The sequence below is a fragment of the Lycorma delicatula genome, chromosome 8 (assembly GCF_047948215.1).
Source record: "Lycorma delicatula isolate Av1 chromosome 8, ASM4794821v1, whole genome shotgun sequence".
Classification (NCBI taxonomy): domain Eukaryota; kingdom Metazoa; phylum Arthropoda; class Insecta; order Hemiptera; family Fulgoridae; genus Lycorma; species Lycorma delicatula.
Window position 1 is genome coordinate 71891194 of NC_134462.1, and position 27394 is coordinate 71918587.

The following is a 27394-nucleotide window of genomic DNA, read 5'->3' on the forward strand; positions in this document are numbered from 1 at the left end:
AATTATGTTCAAAAAATTGTTTAAATAAATTAAGTAGTCTTCCTGTCTACTTTAAATTTGAAGTGAAAAATTGTGTTTTTCAGGAGGTGCTCCTGCTGGACCAGCTGGAACTGGTAAAACTGAAACAACAAAAGATTTAGCCAAATCACTTGCAGTGCAATGTGTTGTTTTCAACTGCTCTGAAGGGCTTGATTTTAAGGTTAATTATAAGTTTAACTATTTTTATGCCACTTTTAAATTTCACTGTAAATAATAAATAATATGAATAATTTTAGTAATGTTAATTATTTATACTACCAAGACAATAAAATGTTGTTTCTTACCTATATAATGTTTTTGTTATTATTTTGTCAGTTATTAAAACTGTACAAATTTTTTAAAAATTCAGTTGAAAGCTCATACCCAGAATCTGACTAATGCTTGAAAAATTAATAGTTAAAAAAGTATACTATAAGACAGTAGATTCAATGTGCTAAGTGTGTGTTTTGCAAGGATGGATCATACTATAGAGGGATTTCATTTATTGTATTGGCAAAACTGTTGACAGGGCCACCGATCAATCATTAGAAAAATGAATAATTAGGTCGAAGAGAACAAGATTTTAAATGAATTTCCGACAGGTTCCTGTGAAAATTATTAACCACTAATAGTATTTTTGTGTTAAATTCAATTGTTGATTTGAAACTAACTAAAGAAAGGGTGCAAACTATAAGCATTTTTGTATGGATTTTTTACCACATTTAATAGAGTTGAATACACCACCATGCACTGTCATTTAAACTTTCCTGTTAGTTACTAGAAAATATTTGACAGACACTTTCAAAAAGTATTAAACCAACAAATACAAAACGTCAGTCAGTAATTAAACTGATTTTGAGAATTATATATTGAAATAACCATTATAATGTACTAAATAGATTAAATTTTTTTCATTAAATGTTAGATTTGGTAGTATAATATAATCTTAAATTGCTTTCAATATAACACTTGTGGTATTTTTTGTTTAATGAAGAGTATCTTTCAGATACTCTAAAGATATTTTTGTATATCTTAATATCAGCTAATTTTTTTGTTTGTTTTAGATGATGGGAAGATTCTTTTCTGGTTTAGCTCAGTCTGGTGCTTGGTGTTGTTTTGATGAATTCAACAGAATTGATATTGAAGTATTGTCTGTCATTGCTCAACAGTTAATTACAATCAGAAATGCTAAAGTTGCAAGAGCCACGAAGTAAGTAAAAGAATAAATTTCACATTTAAAATTCATTGTTGTATGCATTTACATGTAAATTGTGATTTTTATTGCATGCAGATTCTGCTGCTAAAGATGTATGTAGCCAACAGTCTTTCTCCACTTGAGTTACAACTACCGATTTCATCAATTCTATTAAACATACACTTCAAAGAAGGTGGCAAGATGACTGGACTGCTGCAGCGGATAATAAACTCTGACACATAAAAGACCCAGTGTTACCATGGGACACTTCATGCAGGAAAATTCATTGAGGAAGTGGTCCTGTGTAGATTGTGATTAGGATATACCAAAGCTACTCACGGACACTTGATGTCACCGGAGAGCACACCACTGTTTGTCGGTGCAAATATCACTTGACTGTGCACCACGTCCTTGTGGACTGCATGTGCTATGCAGCCTTAACATTGCAAATTTAAATTGCCAAGAGATATACACTGCATCATAGGAAATGACAAGAATGTACTTGACCAAGTATTGTTATTTCTAAAAAGAATTAAAATACTTAATAAAATGTAACCCGTCAAAATTTTGATATTATTTTGTTATTCACATTTCATTTATTATCCTAATTGTTGCATTTCTTTTACTGTTTCAGTTTTATTCCTATTATTACCTTAGTTTTCATCATAGTATTAACCATACCTAGCTAATATTTTAATATCCTAGAAGAAGCCTCTTGTTATTATTTTAACCCAGCCGATAACGTGAAAGTGTTTTTTGACCCCCAAAAAGAAAAAAAAAGTATATTAATCGTACTGGGAAGGAATGAAGCGAAGGTAGCAATGAAAGGAAATGCCACCATTGAACTTGTAAGAAGGTAGCTGGTCAGCAGAGGCTTACAATTAGCCCCCCAAAAAAACAAAGGCTATCATTGGAGGCTGGCTGGATCCAATCCAATCCAATCTAAAGTAGAGATCTGGTGGTAAAATATCTGTAAAATAAAATAAAAACTGTATTTATCTTTGTCTATAAAATAAAAACTTTTATTTCTAATGAAGTAATAATTATCAAAGATAATATTTTTAATAAAAATAAATAATAATGCAGATAACATGACAACAGTGTGGAATCTAGATAATGACTAGTAACAGAATTTTAGTAAAACTTAATGAAATTATTTCAGTAATATTCAGTAAATATCTATAAGTTTCTTTGAAAAATGTAATAAAGTACTAAGATCAAAACAAAAACATCTATATATCATAATTAATAAGATCACATTTAGTTTATTGTTTTCTAACAAATATTTTATCATAATTCGGTAATTATGGTTTTCTCAGAGCTGTTTGAGTAGAATTAGTACAGCACAATTGTTACACTGTTTTGCATTTATTTATTTTAGGTTTCATAACAGTGTTGTAATTCAAATAGCATATAATATATTATAATTATTGGAAATTTAAAATATTTATGGAAATTTTTGTTTATTTATAGGTTTATGTTTGAAGGACGTGAAATAAAGTTAGTTATGACGTGTGCTGCATTTATTACCATGAATCCAGGCTATGCTGGTCGTACTGAATTGCCAGATAATTTAAAATCATTATTCCGACCTATGGCAATGATGGTACCAGATTATGGTAAATAATATAATTTTCTACTATACCACTAATGAAGGTTAAATATTATATAAATATTTTAGAGAGGAATCATTGAAAAAATTACACCATTCTTTTTTATTAAAACATTTTTCTACTTATGTTTGTAAAAAGCTTGGTGGCCTTTTAGATCAAAGCCAAGCCATGTTGTGGCTTAAAATCAAGAGGACATTTCGAAGCTAATATTCAGTTCCTTCTTCAATGGAGTTCACTAATGTAAGTTTAATAATCATAGACAGATCCAGTTAAGACAATGGGGATAATTGCCTCTTTAAAAAAGAATTTTCATAATTTATTCTAAAATAAAATCATTTATTCAAAATTTAAAAGATGGGTAAGGCTTATTCTGTTCAGCCTGAAAAAGTTTAAAATTATTTAAACTTGGGATTGGTTAATGTAAGTAGTTCAGATTTAAATTTTCTTTTAAATAAAGGAACCAGTTGACCAAACTGCGTTAGTAAAAATATATTTATATCCTTCCTAGACAACAGCAGTTATATTTTTTGCCATTTGAGTCGTACAATAACAGTAAATGTGCAGATGTTCTTATTCTTATCACTGTCATCTGTGTTCATGGTCGTGGAGGCGGTGGAGATAGTAGTGGTGGTAGTCATTGTCAACATTATGGTAGTGGTTGTCATCGTGGTGGTGGTTGTTGAAAAACATATACAGGAATTTCTCCTCTCCTAATATAAAATTGTACTCCTTCCAAAAGGACCACTGGATGACCATTATGCAAATTTTACTCAAAGCAGAAAAATATACATTTTACTTCTTACAAACTATACATACTTAACAAAAAAAAAACTTATTTAATGTACAAACATGTTATATGAGGGTTTTTTTTTATAAGTCTGGCAAAAAAGAGATGTTGCTTTGTTGAGGTCATTCTTTGTTTCCTGCATTTCCGCTAGGAGCACACATCAAGTTTCATTGATATGCGTGCATAATTCTTTTGTTGACAGTCATTTGTGTTTATCAAGTATTGTGATTTGTGAAAATAAATTAATGAAAATAAATAAAATAAAAGAATTTTGTGTGGTGATCAAACATTATCAAAGCAAAATAGAGCATATACATTAACAAATTCAAGCCTTATATTGTAGCATATCAATGCTAGTTTATATTCATTGAACTAGTTGATATAGTTGATTATTGATATGCTAGAGAGTTGATATTCTGTTTTGACTTTGTATTTATATCTAGCATTGTTACTCTTTGATATGCATACAAATTTCCCCATCAATAGTATTTTAACACTGATAATCTGTAGTTTTAAAACTTTGAATGTAACTTAAATTATATTGATAAAACTTATTATTAAAACTGTTACTATGAAAATGTTTTCTTGAATAGCTTATGCCATAGTAGAGAATAACTGAATAAAAATGCTGATAATAATCAGATTATTAGTTGTATCTCCTGATTGTCTTGGATTCATCATAAGTACTACTACCATTATGTAGAGAGAGATATTCCTACATTTTTACTGGTTTATAATAGTTTTATCATCGCCAATTCGTTTTTGACGATTTTCGCTTACAATTCAATTCAGCAATTTGCATCCAAATTACTCTCAATTCATGTATCTAATTTGGACTTTGTTTGAAACATTTTTTTTAATTTCTTTCATATCATTATTTTCTTAGTAAAAATTTCACTTAATCATTTTCTGTAAATTTGAGATAATCACAGACATTTGGGTGGTCAGCACTTCAAATGACAATTGTGTGAAAAATATTTCTTACAGAAATTATTCTAATAGTTCCTACCTGAGAACAGCTTTTTTAAATTTCAAATAAGAAAATTTAGTGGGATATAATTAATTACTTAAAATTTTAAATGTTATATTAAAAGCTATGTTAAAAATTTTCTAATTTTCAATTTCTTTTACTCTTTGAGAAAACATTACCTTTAAATCCATCTTCAACCCCTAAAAGAGGTAACCAGACTAAGTCAGGGTTAAAATGCAATAATATTTCCTTGTTAAAGCCTCTTGAAGCTTGAAGTTAAAGCCCTTTGTGATAAGCAGAGTGTAAACTATTAGAAAAAAACAAAAACTACTGAAATTAAACTCAGTAATTTTTGTGGAGCTGACTAATTGGTGAATAAAAGCAAAAAGTTAGAAATCATAAAAAAGAGAAATACAGCTGCCAAGCCTCAAGCCTAATGCTAGAAAAATGCGGGTGTTTTTCTAATCAGTTTTAAAACTGTAAAAATAAAAAGGCTTGTAGGGGCATACTGGCAATTACTATACTATTTCAGTCATCTCTATTATTTCAAGAATTCTCTAAAGGTATTGCAGGCTATCATCGTACCTAAATCAGTTTCATGTGTTACTGCCAAATAAATATAGATTTTTCAAGAACAGGGTCTGTACTTGATACTGTGATTTTTTCAATGAGACTTTGACAGGTCCTAGATCAATCAATGTTCTGGTGTCTTTGGCATCTTCAGTGAACTTTTCAAGGCATGACATTGTTAATGGTAATATGTTGCGTAGTAATCTTCAGCGGAATGGCAATTTACCTCCATATTTTTCCTGTTTTAGTCATATTTAGATGGAATGAAAAGCAATAAAAAACAGTATAAACGAAAATTTTAAATCTGATACTGAAAATATTTCAGTCTTAGAATAGCTTTTAGATGTACTCTAGGTTGTAGATTGAGGGAAGATCATAGTATGAATTTTACTTATGAACAAGGTACAATCCAAGTAAGTAGTTGTATACTAGCAGTACTGACATCTGAGGTTAGTGTCGTAAGGGGAATGCAATACCTAAAAAAGTCAGTCAATAAGGACACTGTGCCAGTGTATAACTCACTTGTAAATAAGCTGATTTATTTCTCATGTCTTTAAGAAGTAGAGACTTGCCGTAGGTGCTAATGGAATAGATGAGTGTGTGTGCTGAAAACCAAGAAATGATTCCTTTTCTAAAGATTTTTTTTTATATGTGTGAACTTACTGCTATAGAATGTAACAAAACAGTACAATTGTCAGCATATGGGTATAGAATGCTCTGGAATCCTGGTAGTATCGTACTTTCAGTAAAGAATGTTTAGTAATTGTTTTGTTCAATCTTATCACCTATTTTTTGTGAATTGTGAAAGATGGATTTTTATATATTTTACTTTTAAAATATTATTTTTTATGATCCCATTTTTTCACTTCCTACATAATTTAACTGTGGTGAAATGCATGCATTAGTTAAGAACAAAATATATGCTTTTATAGATTAACGATCTAGTCAGTTTGCTTTTTTATTTTATTAAAATCTGTGATTTATTTGGATGATTGTAGGATTGATTGCTGAAGTTATACTGTACTCAGAGGGTTTTGAATCTTCAAAACCATTGGCAAAGAAAATGGTAAATATGTATAAACTTTGTAGTGAACAATTATCTCAGCAAGACCATTATGACTTTGGAATGAGGTATAGAAAAAAAATTGGCTTTTTATTGAATTAGTTTAATAATAAATTAAAAAAAAAAATCATTCTATAATTATGCTTAATCTATTACCATATAAAAATTTACTATAATAATTTAACAGATTAATTGTTATCAAATGAAAAGCAAAGTGGCTTAAAATAAAATAATTCAAGTAAAGGCGCTACTTGCTAATAATAAGTGTTTATAGCAACACAAGATTGATTACAAGCTGGCAATAGATTCAGTTGCTAAATTAAGTAACTATCAGCCATTTATCAGTTGTTGGTTTTCCCTCAACTAACTAACCCTTTGTTGTGACTATTGGTGGTAATACCAGAAGGTATTAACTGATTTCAAATAAAAATCCACTGCCACAAGAGACAAATTTTTATCACCATATCACGATTGATGACATTGATTTCTTACAAGTGTCAATGGAAAATTCTTAATCTTTCCTACAGCTCTGACTATACACGTGATAACTTCCTTGCCTTTATTTCAACAAGTGTTTTGATTCTTTCTAATATTTGTTCAAAAAGAGTGTGGTTTGATTATTATTTGTTTTGGGAAAGCAAAAATTTGAAAAGTTTTTGCTGAATTTATTAAAATAAATTTGCATGTAATAATCATAATTTGATAAACACAATTATGGCTATGTGAAAAATAAAGTTGTGATATAATTGTATTCAGAGGACTTTGAATTTTAACACCACTAGCAGAAAAAGTGATTATGATAAACTTTATAGCAACAATTATCCCAACAAAACTAGTTATATTATTATTATATGTACACATTATAATACTAGACAATAAAAAAATACAATTAGAGAATAAATTAAAAAATACAATAAGAAATACATTATATGAATGAGGGAGAATTAATTAGAAAATTTTAAAGTAGGTAATTTATTATTAGATTTTGATATTAATACTTAGAAAATTAAAAAGTATATAGAGAAGACATTTTATTTGACTACTACATTTTAAAAATAACATTATTAACATGGGCTCCATTGCTCTAGAGAATTCGTACTTTTTACTCAAAATTTCTAATGGAATTTGGTCAGTTGCAGTTGTGATTAATTCTTTTAACTCATGTATGCTGTCAGATCATCTGTTATAGACTGCATGCTTTAAATATCCCTGTAAGAAGTAATTGCATGCTGGATAAATCAGGTGAGCATGAAGGTTAAGTTACATCACCATTACCAGAGATGAGGTTTGTCTGGAGATGACAGTCTGAATTGTAAGTAATGCCATGTGAGATGTTGCACTATTTTTTATTGAAACCACGAGTGTAAATTAGTGTGAAGCTTGAGAAAATATCATCCAGCATGGCCACATAATATAATGCATCAGACGTTACTGTTCTTCCATTGCGTTGTTGAGAAAAGTACGGTCTGGAAAATCTCAAATGAATTATTCCATACCAAATTAATACCTTTCTTGCTGTCAAAGGAGATAGATGCAGAATATGTGAATTATCCTATGCCCAGTACCTAAAATCCTATTTATTGATAAATTTGCTTAGATGAAAATAGGCCTCATCTGGTACTAATGAATTGGATAAAAGTTGTGGTTGTGAGTGTGTCAATAATTTCTTAAGACCTTCTTGTAAAATTACAATTTACTGATGTAAATCTCAAGACAGTAATTCTTAAATCGCTTTAATTTTAAATGGATGAAAATTCAAATCCATGTGAACTCATAACATAACACTCCTATCAAACATGAATTGTTCTATGGAATATTGTCTAGCAGAATGTCATGAAATTTGCTGTAATGCCACAGTCATTCCACATTTTCTGAGGTGCAAACTGTTTGCTGACAGCCAGGATTTTTTGTTTATTTTTTTAATAATTATTAAAGCTATAAGAATGGATGGACAACTGTTACAGTATTTTGTTGTACAGTTTAACTTTGATCAATTGCTAAAACTATTACACCATTCAGACTCAGATATTTACATAAGGTAACCCATATTATTAACTTACCACTTGAATTTCAGATCTGAACCTACGTAACCGTTTATGAACTGTTAATTTGTAAAGCCATTTTATCTTCAAAACGGTGTAATGTAGAAACACAAGCCAAGTCTTTGTTATCTATTAACAAAAACTTGACCTTTGTTAATGGTCACAGGTGAAGTCCTTGAGTTGTGACAAAGTCAAAGAGTCTGACTTTGTCACAAGTCAAGGCAATGTATTATAAATCTATGTCAACGCTATTTTAAATTGATTAATATTATATTCAAATTATTGCTAACCTGAATTTTTATTAGAGATCTTTATATATGAAGAAATAATTCTTTTAATTTACCTGCTAAAAGAGGGAAATACCATTGAGAGTAGGTCAAGATCTCCCTTGGCAATAGGTAAAAATCTCTGCATGCAACAGTTAAAAAGAATTGATGACCACTACTGGGAAAATCACCATTTCAGTTTCTACACAGCAGTAACTCATCAGTTCCAGTACTGACAACTCTGACATTGATTTATCTTAATGCAGTTTTTTGTGTTGATAGTGTCTAATAAGAAAAGTAATTATTCTTCATAATCTAAAAAAACAAGAAGTTAGCAATAACTTTTATAATATATGTTATGCAATTCTTTAATGTCAAGTGGTCAAGGTCAAAGTCAAAGGTCAAAAACATTCTAATTAAAAAAATTAGTAAAAAAAATCTACATCATTGACTGCATGATAAGATTATATCAACTTTAATGTAACTTGTTTTGAAATCAGGTGGATAATTTATTTTTAATAAAGCTTCAAACTTAGTGCATATAATTTATTTTCTGACAAAAGACATTCCATTAATCAATAGATTTGTTAATGAAGTTCTCTATCTAATAAATTCTCTTAATTTATTTTATAACTGTTAGTTTGCTTCATAATTAATTTCTGTAAGCATGGTTTTGCTCATATCAATATTCCATCTTTTTTCTGTAACACTTAAATTTTACTGTTAATTCAAACTAAATAATTAGTTGGATATTTGAATCTTGCTGCCTAAGTGCCTACAGAAATACAATTTGTTCATTAGGATAGGTATCTCTTATATAAAAGAGAATGTCCTGACTGATTCACCGACTCATAATCAATGTACAACCAAAACTATTATTGGTAGCGACTTGAAATTTTCAGGGTACCTTCGTATCTTTAAGTAGGCATGCACTAAGAAAGGATTTTGTGAAATTTTGATTTTAAGGGATTCAAATCGATAAAAAACTAAATTTCGTGTTAGCGTTATCTGTTGGACGTAAAAGCAACATATGCTATACTAAATATTTTATGATTCCATTGCAATGTTTTCAATATGTGTGTTTGCTATAGACTAAAAAACTGCTGGACTGATTTACGCACAGGGAAGAAGTGAGAAAGGGAAATAGGGAAAAATCAAAAAAGGTAAAAGGGAAGAAGGTGAAAATGGGGAAAAGAAAAAAGGGGAAAACAGGGAAAAAGTAAAACAGAAAAGGGAAAAGAGGAAGGGGATTAAATAAATTTAATTTAAATTAAAAATTAAAATAAAATAAAATAATATTAAATTAAATTTAAAATAAATAAATAATTAAATTAAAATGGAATTAAAAAATTAGAATATGTAAAGCAAATAATTGAAGATGTCAGATGCAAAAAAATTTGTTGAGATTAAAAGCGTAGGTAAAGCATGGAAATGAAGTAATTCATTACATCTGTCAAATAAGTAATTTAATGCATTGTGTGCATGCGCAGAGTGATAGAATGAGTATGTGAGTGCTCCAGAAGAATGTCGTTAAATTTGACAGCTATATTTCTCTGTTTAAAATAATGAAAAAAGTTCATAATAAACATGCGTCTGGAAAAGGCTTTGTTTTTAAATTAGGAATAACAAAGAATTTAACCATGATTTCTGCTTAGTGCCAAAATGAACATATACCGAAATTCATCGAAAACTGGGGAAGAAGAGAGAAAGGGAAAAATCAGAAAAGGAAAATAGGGAAAAATTGAAAAAGGTAAAAGGGAAGAAGAGGAAAATGGAAAAAAGGGGAAAAGGAAAACAGGAAAAGTAAATGGAAAGGGAAAAGAGGAAAGAGAAAGGGGTAAAGGGAAATGGGGAAAAGGAAGTAAGGGAAAGAGAAACGGGAGAGAATGGGAAGGGAGAGCGAAGCAAGCCATGACCCTCCGATCGTGACTGGAAGCACAAGTAACCATAGAGCACAGGCGAAGCCACGATGGGAATGCTAAATTTGGGTTTTTAATACATTTTTTGTTTATTTTAAATTGTTTATCTATATTTTGGGTGAAGTCACGACGGGGTACGCTAGTTAAGATATATCATAAAACACAGTATTAATACATTCTACTATTAGTCAGACATTTTCGATATAACTTTTTATTTTATTTTTTTTTTTAAATACATTTGATGTACTAATGTGGTATACATGCTTTATTTTTTTTAAATATATTTGATACTAAGTTATAAACTTTATAGGCAGTTTATTTGTTTATCATAAAGTCATGATTTCTGTAACTTTCACTGTCAACTAAATTTTGCATAATATTTATAGAATTACTTAAAATAGAATTAAACTATTACTTAAAATTTTTTCTTATATTTTATAGGGCTGTCAAAAGTGTGCTGGTTATGGCTGGATCACTTAAAAGAGAGAATCCAAATATTAGTGAAAATATTGTCCTAATAAGAGCACTCAGAGACAGCAATCTTCCAAAGTTTTTATCTGATGATGCAATACTATTTCAGGTATGTTGTAAAGCATCTTAAATAAAACATTTTATTTTTTATTTTACCTTACTCAGTTGTAGGCAGTTCTTTGTTTCCTGCAGAAAAAGGGTATGCTAATTTGTTGCTTTTTTCTGTTTTTTTTTTTTTTTTTAAATATTTGCTTTATTTTTGTACTGTGTTCTTTTATGTACTATATTCTCAAGGTGTCTTATGTTTTATCTCCTTTATAGCATTTTATTAATTTTATGTTAGGCTCTCATATTATGAAATAGTTTGGCATTCCACTGCTTGTATTTATATAATAATAATAATAATTTCTATGCTTTTCACATTAAAAAAAAGTCCCAATCTTTCCTATGGCTGTGATTCATGTAAAATGCCACCTGTTAGTGTTTTCTCCAAGATCTTGATTATAGTCTCTATTGCAAGAAGAGTAAATGTGTGATTTGTGTAACTGAAGATTACCTCATGCTGATAAGCAATAGTATAATCAGTACAATGAAGAAAACAAGAGACCGCTTTATTCCTCACCTTCTCAGTAAGCCTGGTGTTTGATGAGTAGTTATTCTTGAGAGTAACCATTGGCATAACCATTTTCAAGATAGCTTGATTATCTCAGGTCACTATTGTTTAGTTATAGCACCTGCATGCATACTTCTACAATATTTTTTCCTAGCTTATATTTACAATATATGTATTTATATATATATATATATATATATACACACACACGAGGTCTGTTTAGAAAATAACCAAACATTTTTATTTACGTGGCAAAGGAGATATTTAGTGATGTGTGCTTAGCAGCATTGTGTTCTGCAGAACCTCCTATGTAACCACATGTTCTTGGATTGTTGATATCTCGCTTAGTTTTTTGTGTTATTGTTATTTGAGTGCAACAAATTTGTGTGTTTAACGTAAAATTTTGTGTGAAACTGGAGAAAACTTTCACAGAAACATTTTAACTTTTGAAACAAGCTTACAGAGATGATGCTCTGGGTCATACGCAATGTTATGAATAGTTTCATGAAATTGAATCATGCCATGACATTTTGACTGAAAAATTGAACATGCATCAAGTTGCAGCAAAGTTTGTTCCTCGTTTCACTGAACAGCAGAACGAACATAGAGTAGAGATTTGTTGGCAACTTCTTGAACAAGCCTATGACGATGAAACATTCATGCAAAGGTTCATAACAGGAGACATTGAATTGTGCATTTTGAATTCTTGTCTCAAGGTGAAACAGTGAACCATGCGTACTGTCAAGGCATTTTACCACGGTTATGTGAAAAAATCCACCAAAAGAGACCAGAATTGTGGCGAGATGACTCACGGTTCCTTCACCACGACAATGTGCCTGCATTCTGAGCTTTTGTCAGCTTATCAGTTTTGTGCCAAAAATCAGATGACTGTCTTCCCTCACCCTCCCTACTCACCAGACCTGGCTCCTTTTTTTTTCTTATTTCCAAAATTAAAATCAGTGATGAAAGGATGTTTTGAAACTATTGATGACATTAAAGAAAATTTCTCATGAACCTAAAAGGTAATTTCAAATAAGCTATCCAGGACTGCTTCGCAAAGTGGAAACACCGCTGGGAAAAGTATGTGATTATGGGAGGGGAGTACTTTGAAGGGTAAAAGGACCAATAATCTGTAAAATTAAGATTTAAAAAAATAAGCTTTGTTCTTTTCTGAACAGATCTTGTATGTAAATTTATAATATATACTTGCAGTCTAATTTTGATCAAATTAGAAACATCAGTTTGCAGTGAGAGTCCAGCTGGTAAGGATTTATCAAAGTGTTTATATGTTTAATATGGAATGAAGTACAAACAAATTATGGTCTTGGGTAATTACAAGGGAAGAGTGAAATACAGGCAACTGAAATGAAGTTGAGTAAGAAGAGATGAAATGAATAAACTACTGAAATACAAGAAGACTTATAAGCACTAGGATGTAGAGCACTAGGAGTAAAATAAAAATAATCCTTATTTAAGCAACTGGAAGAATGCTGAAGGAAAAAATAAAGTGATTAATTTAACAAAGGAATACCTGAAAAAAGACAAATGTGGAGAAGAAAAACCTTTTTGAGGAGAATTAGTGATTGGAGAGACAAGAGACAGAGTTAAATGGAGATCCATGATATGCAGCTCCACCCAATAACATTTACTTAAAGATTTGGTGTAATAGTTAGTAGGATTATATTTCTGAGTAAAAATAGTTTGTGGCTATAAACAGGTGATTCACAAAGAATGTAATAAACTTTTAGGACAAGTTCTACTGGTGAAAATGAAGAAGAAAGTTCACATAAACATAGATTTGAAAATGCTTTGATAATGAGTGTTGGCTGGCAAAAAATTGCCTTCAGTAAAATTAATCCAAAATTAATTAATTGGTAAATTTAGTGATTTATATTATATGAAATCTGGCCTGAAAAAGTATGAAAAACAGTGAGGTAACCTTGTTGGCCAGTTTGATGAGTCTGCCATGTCCAATCCACTTGTTTAAAAAAGTCTCATTTAAGTGTTATTCAACTGCTAGAGAAAAGTGTAGAGTTGCCCCATCATAATACTGGAAAGTTATCTTCTTTTTATCACAGGAACGTGTACCAAATTATTCTGCAAAAAGTTTAAATATGAAGCACTTAAGAATGTGATTGAAAATACACGGCCCCAATATTTTGTTGCTTATAATATTGTACTGAGTGTATACATGGGAGATGTTTTGGTATTCAGTTTCAACAGTGCCATATTAATTTGATTACATATGTCACTGTTTTTTTAATTAAAAATTCCAAATTCTAGTTAATCTGGCTTTATCACTAAACAAAAACAGAATCTACATTACTATCAAAAATCTGGTGACAAAAATGTAAATATACAGTCCAAAATCCAGTGACAAAAATTTAAATGTACAGGAACATCCCTAGCAAATAAATTTTGTACCTTTTGTAGATTAAAAGGATGGAATTTATCTTTTTGAAATATCTACTATACCTTACTTTGTTATAAACCAATGGGATAAGGAATTCTTCTGGTCCTGATGCCCAGGCTATGTTCAATTTGCTGAATTATGTATTCTTCACCAACAGGATGTTGTTCTTGCCATTCAGCAATATGTGGAGAAAATAGCAATGATCCAGTGATACATAAGCACTGAAATGCCGAAGCAAAGGTTCTGTAGCCTGGAATCACCCTATTTGGAAATCTTTGATGATATTTTTGCACAGCAAAAAGGCAATCATCATCATTGGCAACAAAATTGATGCCAATAATATATGAATCATATACCTCATGCATCTCTTTCCTCAATATACACTTGTAGAAAGAGATGGTCAAACTGCTTTTAAACAGTTGTATCAGATTATTTTTTAAATGTGTTACTTTTTCCAGGGTATACTAAATGATTTATTTCCTGGGATTATTCTGCCTGAACAAGATTATGGTATGCTACAGAAATCAATTGATACTGTTATCATTGAACATTCTCTGCAACCTGAACGTTGTACATCAGTAAAAGTCATACAGTTACTAGAAACAATGATTGTTAGACATGGTGTTATGACAGTTGGTCCCACTGGTGGGGGTAAAACGACTGTACTTAATGTTAGTATTAATTTGTAACTGTTTATTATTATTTTGTTATAGTTTTAAATTAATATTAATTGTGTGAACAGGTTGGTGTTTTTATAGCAGTAGAAATCAGTGAATATTGTATTACTGGAGTATATTAATTTTGATTTATAAATCACAAACACTGAGTATTGTGACTATGGCTGTTGAGCTCTTGATGCAACATACCAGTCTATGCAGTTATCTGTTAGACGTTGACCTCAGCATTATTGATATTTTGATAGTATTGCAAACTATGTTGAAGTTTCTCCATGTATCTATGATGTTGCTGGTATATTATTGATATTTAGTGGATATCCATTACCAGTAATCACTTGTCAGAATATCCATTAATTATTGAAATATGTTAGTTAATTAAACCTCTCTTGTCATGATTTATGCAAATAATGTAAACCGGCCATCAAGACTATCTTGGTTGGTTGGTACTACATATGTTAGACTTAATAATATGACATAAAAAGAGGAATATAAATAGAAATATATTAATAAAATAATAAATTTTGTTACTCAATAATAATAAATGAATTTTAAACTTATAAGTATGCATATTTATAAAGCACTATACTATTAAAAATCAAAACAAATTTTTTCAGAACAGTTTAAATTTACATATAGAAGGAAAATTTTTTTTAATTTTCCTACTAAATTATATTAATGGGAAGGAAATTTTTAAAGCAAAATGTAGGTTGAAGTATAGTTTGATCCATTTTATATCTATATCATATACTGTATTGGATAAAAAAAATTACATATTAATAATTACCTTAGTATTTAATGTATTTTATTCACACACTATTATATACAAGGTGTGATAAAAAAATACGGTGAATGAATTTTTATAGCAGTAACTGCCGACGCTACATCCATATGCTGTAATTTGTCCAATAGTGTGATCAACTGAGACAGGCAGGGACAAGTTGTAACACGTTCAAGCTTGCCAGTCAGCTGCCAGAGCCGCTAGAGTGAGGTTGTGTTTATCGTGTCTGTCGCGCAACATGGATTTTGAACAATGCATTAACATTAAGTTTTGTTTTAAGTTGCAAAAGAGTGCCAAAGAAGCTCATGAAATGTTAGAATCGGTGTACGGCGATAATGTGGTAACTTTGAAGACTGTGTACAAGTGGTATGACCGATTTAAAAACGGAAATGAGTTTGTTGAAGACGAGCAGCGTGTAGGACGTCCACCAACCTCAACAGTTGAAAATGTGCAAAAAGTGGAAACAATGGTTCGTTCAAACAGGAGAATGACTATTCGAGAGCTATTGGAAGACCTTAACATCTCGTACGGATCCGTTCAAAGCATTTTAACTAATGAATTGCAAATGAGACGAGTGAGTGCAAAATTTGTTCCCAGACTTTTGAGTGATGAACAGAAGGAAAATTGTGTGTCAATTGCACGGAGTTGAAGGGTCGTCTTCATGCAGATTTGGACTTCATGGCCAAAGTTGTAACTGGAGATGAAAGTTGGGTCTATGGCTATGACCCTAAGACCAAAATGCAGAGTTCTCAATGGAAAACCAGTTCATCTCCTCGCCCTAAAAAGGGCGAGGAGATGCTCGTTGATTTTTTCGATAGTGAGGGCATAGTGCGATCAGAATTTGTGCCAAGGGGAACAGCTGTAAACTCGGAATTTTATAAGGGTGTACTGCAACGTTTGTGAAACGACGTACAAAGAAAGCGACCAGAAAAATGGACCAATGGCTTCCTTCTTCACCACGAAAACGCACCATGTCACACCTCATTTCTCATTCGCAAGTTTTTGGCCGAAAAAAGTGTTCCTGTCTGTCCACATCCGCCATACTCACCAAATTTAGCACCATGCGACTTTTGGCTCTTCCCAAAAATTAAAACTGTGCTTAAAGGAAAATGTATTGACACCATTGCTGACATTGAGAGGGCCACGACCGAGCAGCTGAAAGCCCTTCTAAAAGACGCCTTCCAGAAATGCCTCCACTCATGGAGTCAACGTTGGGTTAAGTGCATTGCTAGCCAAGGACAGTACTTTGAAGGAGATTAAATCGAATTCTATGTAACCTTATTACTTTTTTTTTTTTTTAATTTATTCACCGTATTTTTTGATCACACCACGTATATGGTAAACAGTGTGCAGTTAACTTAAATTAGACAATATTATTGATAATTTACTTTTATCTACAAATACAGTTATAGTTCTGTGTCTGATTATACAGGTTCTTAAATGGGCTTTAACACAGCTGCATACAGCATCTGTTGAAGGACCATACTACAGGCCAGTACAAACTTACACAATTAATCCAAAGTCTGTCACTATGGGTGAATTGTATGGTGAAGTTAATCTAATGACCTTAGAATGGAAGGATGGTCTACTTGGTAAATTTGTTAGAATTGCTGTACAGGTAATATTTTTTAAACATTAATAATATTTAGTTTTGATTTGCCTATATTTCCAACATGTTTACTGTTCATGAATTATGACTTAGCTTTGGTCTTTTATCTTAATCCCTTCTCTGAAAATGTTTTGTAGATACCTTTTATTTTTAAAGTAGAAAATAACAGGCTGGTTTAACTCTCAGAAAAAAAGCAATCTGTTGCATCATGTATTTTAGCTGGTCAATGCAAAATCATTAATCAATAATGTCTTGCTCTTGTCCTGGGTAAGACACTCTATCTGCTAAGAGATTGTGGGCTGGATAGGCATCAATTATCTGAAGGTGGCAGCTTCCTTTGGAGGTGAAGCAGTCCTTTGGAAGTGGGTATCTAGTTTGTGTGGATAGATAATCTCTTCCTTACTATCCATGCTTTCCTTGCTCTTGACACCTTCATCTCCAGAATGTATTGATAGTTTTGACTTCATATCCATTGGATCTGTGCTAAAAATGTGTGAACTTTAGAGTTAATGTCCTTTATATTTTTGAGGTTGGGTGGCTTTACCTAAGGACCTATCCAAGGATGCAGTTTCCTATTTGGCACCTGTAAAAAATGCTACCTGGGAATGATGTGATTATTGGCTCTAGCTATGCTAATAAAGATTTAATTTAAAAATATAAAAACAAAAAATTATAAAATAAAATACATGTGCTGATTTAAGTCCATATTAATTATTTAAATACAAACACAAGAAATAATGTAAATACATAAAATATAAGAAATTACTACAAAATTATTCACAGTTTAGAAGGTGCTATTGAATATTATTTTGAGCACATATTTATATACTCTTTGAACAGGATACAGAAAATCAAGAAGGTTTTTTTTTAATTGGTATTATTTAAAAATCCAACAACAGAGCCATAAAAGAAATTCGTTTGTTTTTAATTAAATAATGTGATTTTTCAAATGATTCAGTAATTTTTTAAAAGTGATAACAGAAGCATAATATAAGTCTTTCTCGTAAGCCAGAGTATTGTGTTTTTGTACAAAATCAGTTCCATTGTCTAGTTTGGTGGTAGATATTGTTAATTTTTAAGAATAAATGACTATTCTTTTTTGCAAAGAATTTTGCATTCATAACTCTTTTCGAAGCTGCTTGTGAATGCCTAGTATTTGGTCCACCAATCAAAACAGATTTGGAACTGGTTTTGTGGAATTGTGTGTGAAACTGTTATCGTAATGCTCTTGATATCATCAGAATATTCTTGTCAGTTTTCCTTTATCTGGGAAAAAGTAAGCTATTTGGGGCCAGACTCAGTGATTAGGTTGGGTCTTCAGACAGTGATTTGTTTTTCAATGAAAGATACATACAGATGTATATGAGATAATGGCATGCACTTAGTGTCATCGTGAGCATGTTTGTTATTATTATGTAAGACCAGGAGTTGAATTGTAAAGTTTGTGTCCTTTTTCAATGAATTTCTTAATGTAACTTTTTCAGCATCTCATTTTGTATGCTTGATTCGCTGTGTGCCCAGTTGAGATGAATCTGTAAAGAGCAATTCATTCAATATAAAAAAAATTCAGCAGCATTGTGTTGATTGGCCAAATTTTTGTGAAGTGGTTCAAAAGTCATCTTTGCTGTCCAAAAGGTTTGCCAAATTTCAACATTGTTTTTGATCCTATTGTAGCAATGAACTATTTGTTTTCAGTGCTATTCTCAATTGAGATTTCTCTCTTTCCTAATATATTTCTGTAATAAAGTAAATTTTGTTCAGCGTTGCTTATATATTTCAAGAAATCTTTTTGTAATCATCCTTATTTTAACTGTTTTAAATTTTACTGTATATAAATGTGCATGAAATTTCATTACCAGTTTATCATAAAAAGGTAATTTGTTGTTACCTTCTGCATAAATTACAGAAGGTAGTTTTTGTAGAAGGTAAGTTAAATTAGTGAATGAGTTTATACTGCACCACATTGGTATCACAGTTAATCTTCATTTTTGCTAAAACTAGATGTTAGTTATCCTGTATATATTATAAGATGATAAAAATACTGTGTATATCTTATTTAGTGTACAGAAGAGGTGCATCAGTGGGTTGTATGTGATGGTCCAGTTGATGCTGTTTGGATTGAAAATATGAATACAGTTTTAGATGACAACAAGATGCTTTGCTTAGCTAATTCTGAAAGAATTAAATTAACGCCATGGGTTTGTATATCAATTTTATAATAAAAGATTTGTTATATTTAACAAATTTTTAATATTTTAAAATTCAGATTTCTATAATTTAGCACATACCTTTTCTGAATAAATGATGAAATTGGGTTTGGTGCGTATTTAACTATTAGTTTAAAAATGAATTTAATATTAGAAAAAAAAATGGAAAACTTTTACTCAGTTTGCGCGGAAAAATTCTAATTTATATTTGAATGACCCTCGTATTATCTATTTTACATTAATTAGCCAGTAATTCCCTGAATGAAATCTGATCTACCATTTTTTTCATTCAGGGAATCATTGGATAATCATTTGGGAATCATTTAAATTCCACCTCATTCAGGAAATCATTGGATAATTAATGTAAAATAGATAATACAAGGGTCATTAAAATATAAATCAGAATTTCTCCACGCAGACTGAGGAGGAGCAGTGAATGTGGTGGGGTACTGCAGGTGGTGGATATGTGTGGAGGGAAGCAACCAGCCAGCCATGTCTGTAGCCATGTCAGTAGCAGATTATTAGAGCAGTAGGTACCATCACCTGTTGTGCAATAAACTATAATCCGAGGTATCAAATCCTCCAAAATTTTGACTCTACTCCAGACAGAGTTTGAATGTCAAAAAAAAAACTCAATTGTTTCAAAAGTGGCCATGATATAGTGGAGAACAAAAGTCACAAACATTATCCGCAGACCAGGTTCAATGATGTCAATATTCAGACCGTCCATAATCTTGTGGAAGGTGTCCACCACATAACAATCACTGAAATTGCATTAGAGATAAGCATAAGTGTTGGGAGAGTGCATACATTGTTGTCAGACACACTTTTTCTTTTTCCTGTTTAGCCTCTTGGAATTACTGTTCAAGTATTAACTTCAGAGGATGAATGAGGATTGATATGTATGAGTGTAAATGAAGTGTAGTCTTATATAGTATCAGTTGACCATTCCTGAGATGTGTGGTTAATTGAAACCCAACCATCAAAGAACACCAGTATCTACGATCTAGTACTCAAATCCGTATAAAAGTAACTGCCTTTACTAGGACTTGAATACTGGAACTCTCAACTTCCAAATCAGCTGATTTGGGAAGACATGTTCACCACTAGACCAACCCGGTGGGTTGTCAGGCACGCTTGGATACAGCAAAGTGTTGAGAAGGGTTCCACATCTTCTTACTGAGGCACAGAGAAATGTCTGGAAAGACACCTTTCAGTGGCTTCTGAATTGCTTTGAGGAAGAAGGGAGAGAGGGGCATTTTTGGAGCTTATTATGACCTTTGACGATACATGGGTCCACCATTACATCCCAGAAAGCATTACGCCTTACTTAATTTATGGAACAAAGTGGTGAGGTGATGATCAAGGCCAAGAAATGCTTGGCAGCTGTGTTTTGGGACTCAAAACATGTGTTATGAAACATTACTGAAACAATGTTGCTGTTTGATTTACTGCACAAATAAACGATGGTAAATGCAGCTTAAGTCAGTTTGTTGAATGACATCAGGACTGCTTAACGTAACAAATGACGCCGGCAACTGATTTACAGCGTCCTTTTTCTCCGCAACAATGCACAACTGCATATAGCAGCTTAGACTCACAATAAACACCAATCATGAGTTCGTCTTGTTACAATATGATTTCCACGTGTTTGGTTTGCTGAAAGAAGCTTTAGGAGGAGAAAGATTCAAAGACGATGTTGCAATCTAACATTATGTGCACAGTTTGTTGTTGGGGCAGCCATCTTTTTTTGAGGGAACAGAAAGCTACCTATCTGGTGAAGAAAATGCATTTGTGTCTGTAAGTTCTGTAATTCTGTTCACTTGGCAGTCTTGTTGAATGTTTGTGTGAAAGCTTTTGTCTCAAAAAAGAAGAAATTGCAATTAGCTGATACTGTTTCTGATGTAAGAAATTTTATATTTCTTTAGCTTTTAAAACAATGTACGTTTTATTTTTACTAATACATTTTGGTCAAGAAAATCTTGGGTTACAGTAAATTATAAAGGAAATCATGACGTTTAATAAGTTTATTCCAGGTAATCAATATATAGTTGGTTACTATAGACAGATAAGATATTTTATAAAATAAGTGGAAAAATTTTGTTATGAAATGGCTTGTAAAAAATATCTCCAAAGACTTTTAATGAAAAAAGACTTAAATAAGTAACATTTTCTCAGTACTCTATTTACAGAGCCACCTAAGATTATTATAGCTGAAATCTTGTCACTCATTGAGTTTTCAAATTAAATTAAAAAAAAAAATTAATGTATTTTTATTTTTAATTTCAGTTAAAACATAATCATCAGTAACTATTAAATTTATTTTTACATAATACCTGGAGTACAATTAAGGATGAACAGTGTTAAAATTTTTATGTAAATTTACATCCAATTTTGTAACAATAAGACTGTGTATTTATGTATATTGCAATTTTATTCGCAGGTTCATATGTTGTTTGAAGTACAGGATTTAGCTCAAGCATCACCTGCTACTGTTAGTCGCTGTGGAATGGTTTATATTGATCCTGCTGAATTAAAATACATGCCATATGTTAAAACTTGGTTAAAAAAGATAACTGATGAAACATTACGTATTTCAAATGATTTCAAGACATATATCATTGAACTGTTTGCTAATTATGTTGAAAATGGTCTTTCTTTTATACACAAGAATTGCTTTTATGCTATTCATCAGGTATATAATGTTATTAAAAGCTATTAAAAAAAAATTATATAATGTTGTTTAAATATCTTATACTTTCAAATAATTTCACTGCAATTTTCTGTTGAACATTATTTATTGCAACAGATGTTAGCAATAATCTGTAGTACATTGTTTCACTGCAACAGAAGAAATTAGCAGATTCTTGAGTGTCCTACAACCAGTGGTAGATTTAATAGGTGGCATAGGTGGCAATTGCTGATCAGGCCATTGCAAAAAAATGAAATCAGGCTGTCACAGACAGGCCCCATACGAAAACAGAAAATTACAAATGCACTTGATAAAATTGCTGAATCTATAAAAATGCAGGTGGTGTTTAAAAAAGTATTACACCATGCAGTGTACAGCCCATACATGTACAGTGATACCTATCTACCCCTCTTTCACTGATTGTCTGATCTTCAATCAGAATGAGTCAAGGAGATGCTGCATTTATTTGTGAGAAGTAATTGTGCAGTCAAGGATGACGTGCAAATGTAATGTTAGGAGATCTTGGTGGTTCAGCCTTCAATTATTCAAAATCTACAGGTGTTGAGATGCTCTCTTAGAATCAAGCAAGAATTCCTTTTATGAATCAAAGAATCCAAATCCAAAAAATGTAGAGTTCAAATTCTGAAAGAATTGAAGCAAACAATCTTTGCGTCCAATCGGGGAAGATAAAATACAGTTAACAAAAATAAGAAATAGACTTTATTTGCTTAAAGCACTATGTTAAGTACCTTGAAGAACTTTAAGGAGTGAAAGTACGTACAATAATTTTATCATGAAAGTGAAAACTAACTGGCTTGGAAAATTATGATTTTCAGTGTAGAAAATATGTTAAATCAAAAGAATGCCAGGTTAAACTGTTGCAGACTGGAATCATCAGATAAACATCAAATTGATTATTACAAAGCAGTGAATGGAATGTTCAATTAGAAGCCATGTGTCCAGATTTCAAGAGAAAGTTTTTGAATCCGTAACCTCCTAAAAATTAAGTATGTTATTAAGTAAATATCAGTTATTTCCTAAGGATTCTTTTCAACATGTATTTTCTAATTTGTTTTGGATATATTAAATATTTTACTGTAAGAAGGTAAGAGAGCTATTTTTTTAAACAAAAAACTTAACCCACATTGACATAGTGCATAATGCACATATAGAGATGGTGGAGCTACATATATGTGGAATAAAACTAGATTAGCTTCTGTGTAAGACACATCACAGGTGCATCTTTTTGCAATATGTGGTTTTGGGCTATTTTAGCTTTTGCTGATGGACTGTTTTCCTTTTCATCCACCACTATCTACAACATTATCTGACTGACCTACATGTACACATCATGTAGTGTACCTAAATGAGTACATTGTAATCATGTAAATGTATTTTTAATATGTGACATTGTAGATTAAAAATTTAAACGTTAAGATGGATAGTAATTCTTCTCTTTTTCTTCAGCTTTGTAAATTATCTGTAAATGAGGAGGTTGATTTTGCAGCAAAAAAGGCTGAGTTTTTGACATCCTTCACTTAGCGTTATTATATGCCAGACTTTGTCAAAGTGGCAAAGAAGCTCATTATTAAAAACTGCCTGGTTAAATGGTATACTACAGTTGGAAACAAACTCTGTTAATGCAAAGACATTAGTATTACACCAGTGTTCGTCAACCTGAGGTGAAAGGTATGAAGTTGTTATAACTAGGATAGAAGTCACTCTTTTGACTCATGGATTACTTAAAGGTTTGCAGGATTTGGATTCTTCTCAATATTCTTTCGATTTTTAGAAAATTTTCTAGATTGAGTAAGCTGAGTTCTCTATACCATACAGAGTTACTGGCTTTACTAAGGAGTTATAATGATTGAGCTTTGCATTGTTGGTCCAAGATGCTGTTATGGAATGCTTTTAAATATAACATGGTATCAACATTTTCTAACCAACCCACAGAAGCAAATCACAAATCAATTTATACTTATTTTCTGTAAATTTTTAATTAACCTTTGGTATTTTTCCAATAGTTAATTTAATATTTTCTATGTAAAATAGTACATCAATTATCTGATAATAGGTAAATGTCCTCTTCTTTCCTTAATTAAATTTTAATTATTTCTAACCACTTCAGTAAACTTTCTTAAAAGCCTATTGGATAAATCAAGTTTTTAAAGCTAAAATACTTTTTTTTTGTGAATAATCAATTTAAATTCCATAATTATAATTAGTATACATTTTCATTTCCTTGATTTAAATCAGTCTAATGATTCAAACAATCAATCAAATGATTTAAAACTTCTTTCTCTTTGTTGACATATTTTGGGAACAAGTTCTCATTGACAGTTGTGATTATACTATTTTGTGTTATTGTAGAATGCAGTGGTAAGATTGAAATAAAATTACTAGATAAATGAAATAGTAAAAATATTCAAATGTACTTTTAATATAGTGAAAAACTTGTATGGTTGTAACGCGCAGTTTAATTTATAGAACATTAAAAATTAATTATTTTTATAATTGTGTTGCATAGGAGTATAATTTTTACTAATTTTATAACTGAGTTATTTTTTACAGGTTGATATTAGTAAAGTAAGCATGTTATGTAGTTTGATGGAGAGTTTGTTAACTGAACCTGGTGTAATAGATAAAAATTTGGACAAAAGTAGACTGAAAACTTTGATTTGTCAAATATTTATTTTTTCGTATCTGTGGGCACTTGGTGGAAACTTAATTGATGAATCTCAAGAAAAATTTGATCATTTTGTCAATGAACAGTTCGAGGAACATCCAGATGCACAGTTGAGTAATGTGGATTTTTCTTTTAAGTATTTTTAATCTTGAAGGTGGTGGTCACATTTCATACCATAGTAAACATTTTTGTTTTTACCTTAATTTCTTAATTTTTAATAAATCTCAGTTTATAACTTGTACCTATAAATGTACAAAAACTTTAGATTTTTGGTCTAATAGGTTTTTATTAAATTTCAGCAGTAACAAAAAGTGCAAAATTTTGAGTAATTGTCAATTAGAAAAATCTTATAGTTCTGCAGTTATTGTTTCTATACAGCTGTATAGCTAATTTTTGAAGCTATTTTAATTGGGGGTTTAATTTGATAAAATAAATGTAATTGTGATTGTATTTATACAAGAAAAACAAATAGATCTTCAAAACAAAATTTCTTGAACATTATAGAGGTTACAAAAATAATAAATTAGGTTTATTGACATGAACAAAATTGACACAAACTTATTCAAGGTTAACATTTATTAAACCAATACATTATTTCTTAAATTTTGAAGATCACATTGCTTAAATGGCCACCGCCCTTTTCAGTGCATTCTGTGATAATGGTTGTGTACACTATACACCACTCTTTGCAACATGTCCACACCAATGACTGAGATTTTTTGTTCAATGTCATTTTTCAACTGTAGTAATGTTGTAGGCTTGTTGAAACCCCTTGACTTGAGGAATCTCCACATGAAGTCAGGCTTACACTTTTTCTCACAATTTTCTTCACTGTTCCTTTATAAACATTTAAAACACTGCCAGTCGATTGGAATTTGATAACATTAGTCTAAGATAACATTGTGTGAGAGTACTTTACCTAATGGAGGTATGTTGAACTTAAGGTCAAAAGCTTCGTTGCATGGAAATAATCGACTTACTTTCAGTGTGTGCATAAACATGTTGTTCCATGTTCCATGTACTCACGGCTACTGAAACTTTCACTACCACACCCTAAAGCAGAAAAAAATGTTTCTCCCCATTCCGTTCCTTCAGCACATGACAGCACTCTCTTTTTCATCAGAACCCAGTGCCCCACCCATTATTTATATATACATATATATATATATATATATATATGTGTGTGTGTGTGTGTGTGTGTGTGTGTGTGTGTGTGTGTGTGTGTGTGTGTGTGTGTGTGTGTGAAATTAATTATTTTCAAATGTAGAGGTTATTACTTAATGTACAGATTTATAAGTCTTCCGTGTTATACCTTCAATCACCCAGCAGACATCAGCATGATAATTGAATTTATCCCACTCAGTATTACCATCACTGTTGTTTTAAGACACCTCCATTAAGGAAGGGGAGGGATAAGAAGCTTTTTATAATACAGACTTGGTTTCTTATTGGACAACATATTAACACCATGTTTTTGTCTGTTCAAATCGCTTCACTTAACATGCTGAGATAGTTTTCTCTGGTTACTCTGTGTTTGTGAAAAAAGAACGGTTTGTATGTATTTACATGGAAAATAGTGTAAAACATGTTCACTTCAGGCAAAAATTACATTTAATTTATAAGGTGTCTTGTTCAAAAATTTCTGCAAAATCTTCAATGCTGTTGGTTGCAGAACTTGCTGACCTAGTGACCTGTGTTATATTGATACAGTACAAACACGATTAACTTCTTCTGACATGGGAAGGTCTTCCAGAACTTTTCTTTTTACATAGATACCCTGTATTTTCTAATTTATAATTCCAGTCATAGATTGCCTTGATGGTCATTGACCATAATTTATATTGAAACATCACTGTTTGATAGTATTGGAATTTGTTTTTTGCTGATTTGAGCACAGAGAGCTTTCTCCACAGGAATAGTGTCCATTTTACAAGACTGGTTATATATGACCCAGTAATTAATGTTATCAACAAAGGAACAAAATATTGCCTGTAAAACTGAATTTTTATTTATAAAAGTACTAATTTCATTTGTAATCTCTCTGTTTATAAGTATATAAATAAGGGTGATTCAGTTGTAAAGGAAATAATTTGGGAACTGATTTTACAGCTTGAAATAAGGAAAATGTTCACACAAACATATGTTCAAAAACACTCTTTTATTGAGCAATGACTGGTGAAAAATATCACTATTTACCCTGTGAAACAACCTCTCCTTGTGTTCACCAAACCTACTCCCTCGTAGGTTTGGTGAATTGATCTGCTTGTAATGATCTTCATGGCAGTGACCACAGGCCACAATTATTATAGCTTTTGGTGTCAACCTCAAGGTGAATAAAAGACCATGGAGATGGGTTGTTGAAAAGGCAGATTGGAACAGTTATCATAAAGCCTTCCCATCACGGTATGATGATGCGGACACCCTTGATGAACTTACCTCTTTTACATCTGTGATACTTGACAATGCTATATACTAACAGATATATCCCACAAACATTAGGAAACCCAAGATGTCATACTGTTCCTTGGTGGAATGCTGATTGCCAAAATAATGTTAGCAATCGGTGACAAGCACTGCACAAATTTAACCACAGGCCTACAAATGAACACTTAAATTTGTACCATAAGGCTAGAGCAGTAAGTCGTCAGATATTCTTATACAATAGGAGGAAGTCATGGAGGAAATACATGGACACTATCCCATGCATTACTCCCATGTCTACTGTGTGAAAAAAGGTTCGTACAGTCTGTGGATCATCAAAACAATCCATTCTTGGACTAAATCATGAAGGAGAATTCCTTACAT

The 27394-nt window shown here is 31.3% G+C and overlaps 1 protein-coding gene across 1 annotated transcript in view; it reads left to right on the forward strand.

The window, feature by feature from the left end:
* The window catches only part of Dhc16F (Dynein heavy chain at 16F), a 149275-nt gene that overhangs the window by 47446 nt on the left and 74435 nt on the right, over window positions 1-27394 (forward strand). The window contains exons 14-23 of the mRNA XM_075373265.1: window positions 84-199; window positions 1083-1228; window positions 2687-2832; window positions 6152-6284; window positions 10885-11023; window positions 14399-14611; window positions 16828-17013; window positions 19065-19202; window positions 21655-21906; window positions 24475-24698. Of these exons, the coding sequence (XP_075229380.1) occupies window positions 84-199; window positions 1083-1228; window positions 2687-2832; window positions 6152-6284; window positions 10885-11023; window positions 14399-14611; window positions 16828-17013; window positions 19065-19202; window positions 21655-21906; window positions 24475-24698 (1693 nt within the window). The remainder of the gene's footprint in view (window positions 1-83; window positions 200-1082; window positions 1229-2686; window positions 2833-6151; window positions 6285-10884; window positions 11024-14398; window positions 14612-16827; window positions 17014-19064; window positions 19203-21654; window positions 21907-24474; window positions 24699-27394) is intronic.